Here is a 12,171-nt window from a genome sequence, read left to right as displayed (position 1 = left end):
AGAGAGAGATTGTTTAGCTCTACTACATGTAAAGAATAACAATATGATTGAATATTGATACTCACTAGCTAAAGAAGAAACCACTCCAAAGGACTGTATTGCATGTTTCTTAGAATTGTCTCAGAAAATTCTAAGGTATAGAGAGTTCATTGTTGATCAATATTTAAAAGATGTTAACTTAAATTTTCGAACAGTATCATAGATTAATGTTAAAATTTTCTTCGATTTTTAAACATTAGTTAAACCATTTATGACGGTAGTCCAATGTATCATCATCCTATAATTATTTACAAATCTTACCAACAAGTATCCAAAGAATTGAAATCCAAATCTTTGAGTACACTTTAAATATATCATTTCCTTAACTTACCATTTGCCATTACTTATTAGTAGCAAATTTTGTAAGAATTAAGATATATCTGAAAATATGCTAACTAGCAATATAAAGAGATAGTAAATCTAAAGCATTACAACAAATAAACGTGGTGACAGGAGATACTAATAATACAATATAATAAAACTGCATTGATCCCACTGAACATGTTTGTTATAGTATTATTGCTCTGGATGGTACTGATATCTAAAGTCCCAAATTGAGTCATCTTCCTCTTGCCCTTCTGTGTTATGAGCTGAATCATCAAGAGTAAAATCTACGTTGTTATTACCGTTAACCATTTCCAATGCCGCTTGCAGTTCAGCATCATCCACATCATTCAACCAATGTCCAACCTCCCATCCAAATTCAATCTCTCCCATATTCAACCAATCCTCAACATTTTCATCAGCTCGCGCTTCACAATCATCGAAATTCGAAACAAATTTATCAGGAAATCCAGTAGGTACTAACTCACTCTGATCAAACACACACTTCCTTCTTTTCTCGCTTCTACTACTACTGCTATTGCTGCTAATACTATTATTACTACCAGAACTTTCGCCTTCCTCGGAAATAGATAACTTAAAACACTTATTAGTAATTCCGAGCAAAGCTTCTTCTTGGTTCATAACTTTACACCAAGTTGCACTATCTCTAGCTGTCATCTTATCTTGCAAAGTTTTAGACTGTGTAACCAATCTTCTCAACTTCTCCAAATCAGGTGACATGTATTTTATAACACCAGCCAAAACAGAAACTTTCCATGTCTTTTTAAGGTCATGTGGTTTCTTATAAGGTGGTGGGCCTTGTTCTTGGGCCAACAAGCCCTGTTGGCCCCACCAAATTTCTGATCCATTGGGCCACCAAGGTGGAGATATTCCTCTCTCAAGTGGAAACCTTCTCTGTGGTGGGACACAGTGTTGCATCAGAGCAGAAAGAAGTGAACCAAGTGTTGAGTCTTGTAAATCTTGGAGGAGGTGTATATAGGAATTTGGATCATCCATTATGTTGAATGTTTCCTTGTCTTTTTCAAGGAGGGGTAAGTATTTGGCAACTGCTAGTGGTGCGGTTTGATCGAAATGGATTTGATCTTTCCACCATTCGCGTAAGCTATCAGATGAACCTGATACTGGTTTTCCCTTTTCTGGTATGATTCCGTAGACGAAACCTATTACAAATAATTTACCGTTATATATAAAACATGTCATATTTCTTTAAATAGTTCTTGATTCCTATGTCAAAATTCCAACATTGAGTTTTGAAATTGAAAAAAATGAAACCTTTTGCTTTGCAAACATCCATGATCTTTGCCATGTATTTGAGAACTGAATCTTGTGCTCTTGACATCTTTTTTCTTCTTGATGCTTCTTGTTTTGCTTGTTGCTCTGGTTCATTGTCCTGTTCTCGTTTTTCCTTGAGTTTCTGTAGCAGAATCTTGTCCTTCCACATGCGTTTCTTTAGCTCCTCATAATCCACACTTTCAGTATCTTCTTCAGTTCCTTCTTGTGCATAAGGATCGATTTCTTCACTGATTACCACCATAGCTTGAGTTTAAGTATATGGTATATTTATGTGAAATAAAGGGGTGTGTAGTTGGGTTTATATATTATACAGTGGTGGAATGGCGGTGAGAGAAAAAGTTAATAAAATAAATGAAGGCAATGCAAACAATAATTGAGTCTAAGGGATGACGAGAGACTAGAAAGAAGACATCACCGACAAGAATTGTGTTTAAGGTTATAGTTTTGAAATTAAAATGGATTTTGTGCTGTCAATAAATCACATGAGGAAATGGTGTGTGTGTCAGTGTTGATTTGCATGCTTGTTCACTTATGGTTTTCTTAACTATTTGTGTACGAGTTACAAGACAGCTGATATACTGTTGTTTTTTGTTCGATTCCAGTTGATCTCGATTGATACCAATGCCAACCTTCAGTTGAGATCATCATAACTTATGAGACTGACTCATACTCATACTCAATTCTCAATGCATGCCTCACGTATACTATTACCTATTCATGCTATTCAATTTTTTTATTTTAATGTTAAAATCTTATTTACAATGTATTTGTTACGAAATAGTCATCCAGTCACCACTCTTAGTCACCATTTGTTACGAAATTGTTACGAAATTGGCAGACTCAAAACGTAAAAATTAGAGTAGTTTTTGAGTCTGACAATTTATCATTCATTATGTGCTTTTCTAATTTTTGTTTCCGAAATTCTTATTGGGCTGAAATTGCCACCTTTAGATACTTGGGTTGTCTATTTCATGGTTAGGATCACTATTTCTTAAACCCAATAAGCTTATCGTAGAGCTGCCAATAGATCGTTGTTTTAGAGGAAAATAAATATTGAGGGGTTCCATTCCCATGTTATGAAGGTATTGTTTTCAAAAAGTATTAATTAAATTTATTTGTGCAATTTTTACAAATAGAAAGCATTTTCCAACTTCAACAGATAAAAATATCAACACTATAATTTTATTGTTCTGTATAAATTTAATAAAAGAATAATTAAACTTAGATGGTAAGAAATGCAGGTCCATCTCTTCATCCCTTGTGAAATTTTGAAGGGTGATTACGTAATCTTTTAGTTTCACTTCCCCAAACAATTGCAACCATACTTCTTATGATATCAATATAACTTGTTTTTTTATTGGATTTTTGTTACTTTGCACAGACTCTACGGGTGTGGATTGAAGCCTGACTGCATTAAGCTTCTCTCTTTCTAAAAAAAATAATAATGGTTTAAATGCACTTCTAATTCATCTATTTTAACTTAAACAAGTTTTTAGTCTCCATTTCTAAATTTAAGATTTTAAACCGTTTGTTTTACAAGTTTCAGGGGATTTTCTTTTAAAATTTAATATAAAATATAACATTTATTTTTATATTGTGTCATATTTATGAATGGTGTATAATTACATTTGATGATTTGATATTACCAATTTGAATAAGAAAAAATAAATTTCAAAAGAATATGTTTAACATGACTTCTAATGCAAATCAACAATGTCATGTCATTAATAAAAAGGTTAGTTGTTGTCTTAATATATTGATTTATACGTGTTGCTAATAATTAAGACAATGTTTAAAGTGTTCATACGAATTTGCATGTCTTATATTATTGGACACGTGTCTATCATTGATATATTTAAAATATATAAATATTTCTCAAAAAAATTTACTGTAGAATTAGGTGAGTGGAGGTTATGGAGAAATATGGGGCTATAGACATAGTAATAAGGAAGTACAAATAAAATAAAAAATTTGAGAGTATTTTTTGTATATTTATCAAAATGTGGGTTAAGAGGACCAAGTTTAGAGTGTCAATAATACAACCTTTTTTAGATACTCAAGAAACTGTGGCCCACTTGGTGCACTTGGACTTGCAAGTTCATGGACAGTAAATAAGGGCCGAAAAAATCAAAGGCCACATGAGAAAGTTGGCTTTTGTACTCCTACAATTAATTTTATACTCCTTCAAATTGTTAAAAATTCAAAATTATTCTTAAAATTTTCATCTACTAAATGGTAAAAAAAAAATTATTTTAAAATTTCACCCCTCAACTAAATTTCTGGTACTTAAAATTTTTTCATTAAAATCCGATACACAACTATTCACTACCGGAAATTTCGTATTTCAAATTTCCGGTAATATAATTATGTTATCGGAAATTTCGCCAACAAATAAATTTTTGGTAAAGTATTTATAATACCGAAAATTTGTGCCATGAAATTTCCGGTAGTTAAATTTTTTTTACCGGAAATTTCAAATTTTTGAAATATCCGGTAGTTATATTTATCTTACCGGAACTTTCAATTTTTTGAAATATCTGGTAGTTATTTTACTATTAAAATACTATTAATAAAATAAAATATATTAAAAAAATACATCAAAACGGTTGACTAAATAAGCCAAAATAAATAACATGGCCCTAATATTTTGCCGATAAAATAACAACATATTTTCTTAACAATTCTCTCCTATCTTTACTGCGAATATTTTATAAAATAACAACTTATTTTTTTTAACAACTCCCTCCTATTTTTATTCCGATCTAATAAATAAAAAATTAAATAATAATAAAATATTGTTAATGTAATTAAAAAATAATAATAAAAATATTTTAAAAAATATATAATTTTAATAATATAATTTACTTTATTATTATTATTAATATAATTTATTCTATAATTTATTAATAATATTTTGTTTTTTAAAATATTATAATTATTTTTGTTTTATTAAATAAATAATTTTGTAATTGTAAAAAATGAGAAGAAAAAATATTTATAAATTTAATACTTGGTCGCATCTTCGGGAAATTTCAAATGAATGAAATTTCCAGTGAACATCTCGGAAATTTCAAATTTCCGGTAGTTATAAATCAATACCAGAAATTTCAAATTTCCGGGTGATACTCTCGGAAATTTCAAATTTTCGGTATTGATTTATAACTACCGAAAATTTCATTCGTCCTGAAATTGCGGGTAAAAAAAATATAAGAAAAATTCAACAGCACTTACTTTTTTATTTTTACAATTTTATTAAGGGTATTTTGGATATTTTAAACATAAATTTTTTAAATGAGGGAGTATAGTGTGAATTGTAGGGATACAAAAAGACAACTTTCTAAAAATGACAGTTTGTTGAATTATTCACTGGGACATATTATTGATTACTCATTGTTAATATACCTTTTTCTGGGTCATTGTTAATATAAATTTTTTAATTAAATTATTTTGAAATTTTCAAAAAGTAAAAAAAAATTAAAAATTCAATAATATTATACTTTTGATTTATTGTTTTATATATTAAAATATTCTTTTTATCAATTGCCTAATTTTTAAAAATTATTTTAAAAGTTAAATTTTGCTTACTGTTTTAAAAAAACAAGTACAATTAATCAATACTTATAACAGTCAACTGAAATATACCAGTTTTCTATACCGAACATAATAAATAAATAAATAAATCCTAAGCTTGCGGCTGAAGATATTTTGATGTCACTCACATGATTTGCCAACAACAATTTGGCTCCGTTGCTCAGCGCATGTGGGTTTATAGGCTATAGCTCTTTGTTTAGTACATATAATTTCTAAGTTATGAATGAGAATCGTTTCTTGAATGTTGCTTACATATATTTTGTCATTAATTTATATTTGTGTCCTTGAAAGTTTGAACAAAATATTGGGATTTGTGATCTTTGTATATGAAAAAAAAAGCACCAACCAAAATATTCACGCATAGCTTGCAGTGTGTGTGCAATGTCGACCATACTATTTTATTCCAGAGCATAACGATCAAACACAAGAGGGGATAGAGGGAGAGTGAGAAAAAATGATGTCATAATCTCAACTTGAAATTGGCATCTATGCGAATTCTTGTTCTTGATTATAGGAATTTAGGACCAACAATGCTATAGGCTCTTCCACGAATAAATTACTAACGCTAAGTTAAAAATTATTAAAGATTACCCGTATACCTTCTTTCATTTCATTATTATTTTCTTAATGTAACAATCAAAATTTTCCATTTACAACATTGACCCATTATGTTTAAGAATGTAAAATGTCTTAGTAAATAGGATTACTTTGATGATGTGGCATGTGTCATTAGACATAAAACTCACCAAAACAAATTGCTAATCACAAATTAAACATTTTTAAAGAAAAAAAAAAAGAAGTCTTGAATTAAATGAATTGGAATTAGGGTTGTTTCCCTTTTCTTTTTATGTTTTTATCTCTTTGAATTTTTTATTTTAATAACTCAATTTAAAAAAAAGATTACTAATATACTTCATCTTGAAGATTATATACCAAACTATATCTTTTATTAATTTACTTAGAAATCGCTATTTATAAAAGCGATGTCTTTAAAAAGTTCGAGTTTGTAATAAAACTTACTTAAAAAAGTCGTCATTATAAACTTCTTTGATAAATAATTTTAAAGAGAGAATATATTAATAATTTTTTTAAAATTGGTTTATTAGAAAAGAAAAAAAAAACTTTCTTATTTGTTGTTTGAACTAAATCAACAATAATATTTCTTGTTTCTTCTTTCTTGATTCACATCCTTTATTGTTCGATCTCTATATGTTGATCTTGATAAAATTGAGGATAATTAATACCACTTGTTGGGTCCGGGGGAGCCCAATATTCGGAATGGACTAAACAAGGACTAAACAATGATTCATAAGAGACTTAGACACCACATCTTAACTCAAAACCTTAAAGCATTATTAGGTTTTTGGGTCATTCTCCTTATATATCCAATATAGCCTCTATTCCTAGTCAATGTGGGACTAACAACTCATAATTGAATTCCAACATTTCTGTTATGAAAATTGATGGAGGTGTTGTACGGAGGCTGATTAGTGTTTCTAGGTTCAATATGTAGAGCCCATTTTTTTGTGGGTCTGATGGTTGGTGAGGTTTGGATGCTTAACCGCAAGAATTTTCAAATCAAAAATTTATTTTACTGTTTTTATAAAAAAAAAAATGTTAAAAATGTGTAATTAGTGATTAGTAATTTGTTTTGCTGAGTTAAAATTTGTACTTAATCACATGTACCACACTATTAAATTTTGTCCACTTCATAAAATATCGGAATTTAGAGATTTATTATAACTTTTTACATATTTAAATTTTTACTTATTTACTGAAATAAATTGATAAAAACAGCCATTTCTTACCAAAGATTTATAAAAGAAAACGCATACAAAAACAAGATGATTGAAAAATTAGATTTTATACAATGAGTAAGGAAAAACAAGATGTTTAATATATATATATATATATATATTTAGTTGTATGTAAGAAAATTTATTTTGTCTTTCATATAAATAGAATCTTAAGCAAGCACATAAAGTTTATCCTCGACGTATCAAATAGTAACACAACAACAAATAGTACTAGAGCTTCTTCGTAGTGAGAAAAAATATAAAGAGTAAAATGTGAAGTTTCTCATCATCTGTTCAATTGTTTTTTTTTCTCATCTCTTATTTCAATTGTGTGAGATTTTTTTTTACTCTCATACCCAACAGTGGTACCAGAACCACAGGTTTGTGATTGTTGTTCTATTGTAATAAATTCACAATGTACCAAATTTGTAAGAAAATTCTTATTATGTTTTGTGGTTGCATGCATCATACTTTGAATTTCACATCAAAAAAGAATTATTCTTGTTATTGGAAAATGAGGTGGTGTAAAAAGATTTTGTTTGGATTCATGAAATGTGGTAGAATGGAGTGGTATATAATAAGATTCTGTGGTTTGAATTTCTTAAAAATAAATAGAGTGGTTTAGAACATAATGGAATTCATTTCATCTCGTATCATTTTCCCTTCATATTTTTCATTCTTTCCAATTTCAATAATATCTAATAGAATAGAACTTTTTAATTAAATAATTACTTTTTCACCCCTTTTTTATAATGTTAAAATTTTCGTTTCCTCCTATTTTGATCGCGTCTCGTCTAACGTCTTGTTCATTCAACAAAATTACTCAACCACAACACAACAAACATCCCTCATTCAATTATAACTCATTCTTTGTAAAAAAAAACGAATTATCTCATTTGACATTCCTTTAAGTGATTTATATTAATAATTATTAATCAAGAACATAGTTAAAAAGGGAGGCACAAAACAAAACGAAAATGCTGAGAACAATGACTATAGAAATGTTTGAAAAAACTCTTTAGACACATATTTTATTTTCAATTTTATGAAAATATATTCTAAAAATAATTACTCTTCAAAAGAGTTTTAATTTGTAAAAAAATTATTTATTTAATGACGTAGTGCATGTAATTTAATTTAATCTGCACAAATTTTTTATTTAATTTAAAAAAATTACTATTCGATTAAAAAAAATATTCGGTTGGAATGATATATAAGGGACTAAGACTTGTGATTGAATTAAAGTAAAAATGAAATAAAAATTTATAATTGATTATGTCTTATTTATTTTCCAAATAATAGAATGAAATTTTTGTTTCATTCCATATAAAATATCTAAACAGTTAAGAGTTAAAAGTGATTTGCCTATTTAGTGAAATAGAAATTTATTAGACATTATGAATCTAGAATAGAAAATAATTGTTGGCACTATTGATGCGCACTTCCATAATAAAGAGGAAAAGACGGTGGTATCTATTGACTACTCTGGTGGGACCACTCTGAAACTATATAGAGGGCCCTCCTTCTTTTTCAATGGGTCCCACTACTGAGTTTTGGAACTTCTTCTTTTACTTACTATAAAATCATAACCCAATGTGCTGTCTCTCCCTCACACTCTCACTACTCACTACTCACTTACCCTCTTCTTCTCAATTTTCCAATCTCATTCACTTTTTTTCTCTTCTCTGCCACACTCTTCAACCAAAAGTGTATTTTGCATGAATTAAGAATATGACTCAGCAGAATGTGTTAGTTTCTGACACCAAATCTGGTGTTACTGTTTTTCCAACAACATCACAAAAACCACCACCAGCACCTGGAGGAGGCTACATTTCAATTCAAAGAAGATGGGTTCTCAAAGACCTTGAAATCAACGGTGGACAAAGAATCAATGCTTGGCTTGAATCTATGAGAGCTTCTTCCCCAACTCATCTTAAATCCACACCTTCTTTCGCTGAAGAACAAACCTCTTGGATTGTAATTAACCACCTTAATTTATTCTCTAACTAATATTCTAAATCTAATTCATTTTCCTCTAATTATAATCATATATCTATGAAACAGCTTCACCACCCGTCTGCATTAGACATGTTTGATCAAATTATTGAAGCATCAAAGGGTAAACAAATTGTCATGTTTCTTGATTATGATGGTACGCTATCTCCTATTGTTGAAGACCCTGATCGTGCTTTTATGTCAGATTCGGTTAGTTTCATTCATTTCACTCTTTTCTTTTTTTTTACTTCATCAAACTTGTACGTATAAATTATTAACTAATTAATCAATTGGCTGTTAAATCCACTATCAGATGAGAAAAACAGTTAGAAAACTTGCAAGGTATTTTCCAACTGCTATAGTCACTGGCAGATGCAAAGACAAGGTACACTGTTATTTTCCGTACTCTTATATTATCTTCTTAATTTATTTATTATTATGACATTTTTGGTACTAAAAATTTGATGTTGGTTTGGAAACAACAGGTATACAATTTTGTTCGTTTGGCAGAACTATACTATGCTGGAAGTCATGGTATGGATATTAAAGGCCCAACAAGAAGCTCCAAATACAACAAAGTGAGCTAGCTGGCTATACTCTAGTTAGTTATTAGTTAGTTACTCTTTATTTATTATATAATGTATATTCTTGACTTTTGCAATTTATTATAAAAATTATAATTAATTTCTTCCTATAGGGAAGCAAAGCTCAAGCAGTTCTTTATCAACCTGCTAGTGAATTTCTTCCTATGATAGATGAGGTGAATTCATTTCTACCTTGCAATTAAATCAAATGGTTTTTGCTTTTAGATTGTTAAAAAAATACTATTAAATATTATTTTTTAGGTGTACAAACAATTGGTAGACAAGACAAAATCAACTCCTGGAGCGAAGGTTGAGAACAATAAGTTCTGTGTTTCTGTCCATTTTCGCTGCGTTGATGAAAAGGTACAAACTGTATATAAAGACATATCCATCCGTGTTATATGTTTCGGACATTCTTGTAACTACTTGCAGTATTTTTTGTTCTCTACCTTTAATTCTTTTACACTATTGCTCTATTCATGAAAAAAGTCTAACACATTCACTATACATAGAAATGGAGTGAACTGGCACACCAAGTGAAATCAGTGTTAAAGGACCACCCCAAGCTTCGCCTTACCCAAGGAAGAAAGGTGGGTCCATTCAAGGTTTTTCTCTCTTGTTTTGGAGCGGAATTCCATATCGTCTTATAAAAAATTAAACTATCATTGATTTTTTGACTGTGTGAGTGTGTGTAAATAAACTCTAGTTTTATTATGAGTTAGTTTGAACAATTTTTAAAGGATGGTTATCAAATGAGATTTATTTTAATCTTATTTTCAATGTTATATTTGTTTGAAACAGGTGCTAGAGATTCGTCCTACTATTAAATGGGACAAAGGAAAAGCCCTTGAATTTTTATTAGAGTCACTTGGTATGTTTAATACTTGTGCTAACATATTTTAGTCTCGTCACAATTCAACATGTGTTATGCAACATGTATTAACGATACAAATACTCATATTTTAAGACTATGTTCTGAACTTTACTTGTTTAATTCACAAATCTTCATAGTGGTTGACTGATCACAAATAAATAAAAGGAAACAATGATGCAACTTTCTCATTGAAGATTGTTTTATCATCTATCTGTCGTACCATAATTAATCTATTTGATTATTTTACATGTATTAAAAAAATTACATAAAAATAATATTTTTATTAAATTATCTTTTATTAATTATTGATGATCTATTTACTATTATTATTAGTGTAAAAAGTACAATAAAAAGAAAAAGAAAAAAAATAGATAAAATTATATTAAAAATTGAGATAAATCATTTATTTTAAGACAAATATTTTATATACAAATACATTATTGTCTGATAGATGGAATATCAATGAACTTTTATAATTATATTATAATCCGTATTAAATTGTCCACCAATTCTAGTTAACAAATATTTTTCAACAGGATTGGGTAACTGCAGTGATGTATTTCCTATTTATATTGGCGATGATCGATCGGATGAAGATGCATTTAAGGTATCCAAAGATCTCAACTAGATTTTTTTTGTTATAAATAGATTCTGTTAATTTGGATGATAACCGTTTAATTTCTTAAGTCAATAATCTTATTTGTTGGTACTCCATAGTTTGAATACTAAAAAAAATTAAATATTATTTTCTAAACAGAAATTAAGAGACAGAGGACAAGGTTTTGGCATTCTTGTATCAAAATTTGCAAAAGACACAAATGCATCTTACTCTTTACAAGAACCCAATGAGGCAAGTAGATATTCTTCATTTTTTTACTACAACTATTTTTTAACCCCTATGCTAAAAAATATACTAATTTAATCATTATTTTTTTTTTTCATGCAGGTGATGAAATTTCTTCAACGCTTGGTGGAGTGGAAACATTTAACTCCGCAACCATGTTCTCGTGTATAATGGACATATGAAATGAAATGACATCAATGTACAAGTTGAATTTGGGTAAAAATTATAGGACATTTTGTAATTTATGTTCTAGTCGGAAGATCAAACAAAAATGTACCAAAAAAGAAAGACAAAAGTATCCTTCATAGTTTGAAGGAAGTCTACATTCATGTAATTAGCTAAGTAGTACTTTATTTTCTCTTTTGACATATAGCCAAGTAGTACTTAATGTGTAGTACATGGGGAAAAAATTATGTGGCCCTTAGATGTAAGTCTGAATGGATTAATTTTATTTTATGCTCTTTTTCCTCATTTCCTCTTTTATATGTAAATGTTTCCTATGCTTTAAGTATGATTTCACATTCAACGTTTAGTTATTTTAATTTGTCTTACCAAGTGTACTTAATTACTTAAAACAGTAATTACCTTAACATTTCATCTCTAATAAAAATTACAATTTACAAACAAAGAACCATTGCCTAGCTAGGGGGAGGCCACAAATAATGGATCAGCATGATCTTATCTTCTAATTGATTCTGTAATTTAATTAAATATATATCTTTTAGAACTAGTTTAGATTAGGAGCCTTATCCCTTATTAATCCGCTGTACTAGTACAGCAACTAAATTAGGATCGATCTTATCTCTTATT

At 28.9% G+C, this 12,171-nt stretch overlaps 2 protein-coding genes across 2 annotated transcripts; one reads left to right on the top strand and one right to left on the bottom strand.

The window, feature by feature from the left end:
• Positions 1-296: 296 nt before the first annotated feature.
• Positions 297-1,926, bottom strand: LOC101491578 (ETHYLENE INSENSITIVE 3-like 5 protein). The gene is made up of 2 exons (XM_004502451.3): positions 1,657-1,926; positions 297-1,544 (listed from the first exon to the last, which is right to left on the bottom strand). Exons 1-2 carry the CDS (start codon positions 1,916-1,918, stop codon positions 556-558), a joined length of 1,251 nt encoding a protein of 416 aa, XP_004502508.1. The 5' UTR covers positions 1,919-1,926; the 3' UTR covers positions 297-555.
• Positions 1,927-8,669: 6,743 nt separating this feature from the next.
• On the top strand, positions 8,670-11,844 carry LOC101497870 (probable trehalose-phosphate phosphatase J). Its single transcript, XM_004502381.4, has 11 exons — positions 8,670-9,041; positions 9,129-9,269; positions 9,373-9,444; positions 9,545-9,637; positions 9,757-9,819; positions 9,905-10,006; positions 10,156-10,233; positions 10,445-10,514; positions 11,054-11,124; positions 11,275-11,367; positions 11,464-11,844. The coding sequence occupies exons 1-11, from the start codon at positions 8,796-8,798 to the stop codon at positions 11,530-11,532; spliced, it is 1,098 nt and encodes a 365-aa protein (XP_004502438.1). The 5' UTR covers positions 8,670-8,795; the 3' UTR covers positions 11,533-11,844.
• The last annotated feature ends 327 nt before the right edge of the window (positions 11,845-12,171 follow it).

The sequence above is a fragment of the Cicer arietinum genome, chromosome 5 (assembly GCF_000331145.2).
Source record: "Cicer arietinum cultivar CDC Frontier isolate Library 1 chromosome 5, Cicar.CDCFrontier_v2.0, whole genome shotgun sequence".
Lineage (NCBI taxonomy): Eukaryota > Viridiplantae > Streptophyta > Magnoliopsida > Fabales > Fabaceae > Cicer > Cicer arietinum.
The sequence above is the reverse complement of the archived record's forward strand: the minus strand, read 5'-3'. Positions and strand labels throughout refer to the sequence as shown.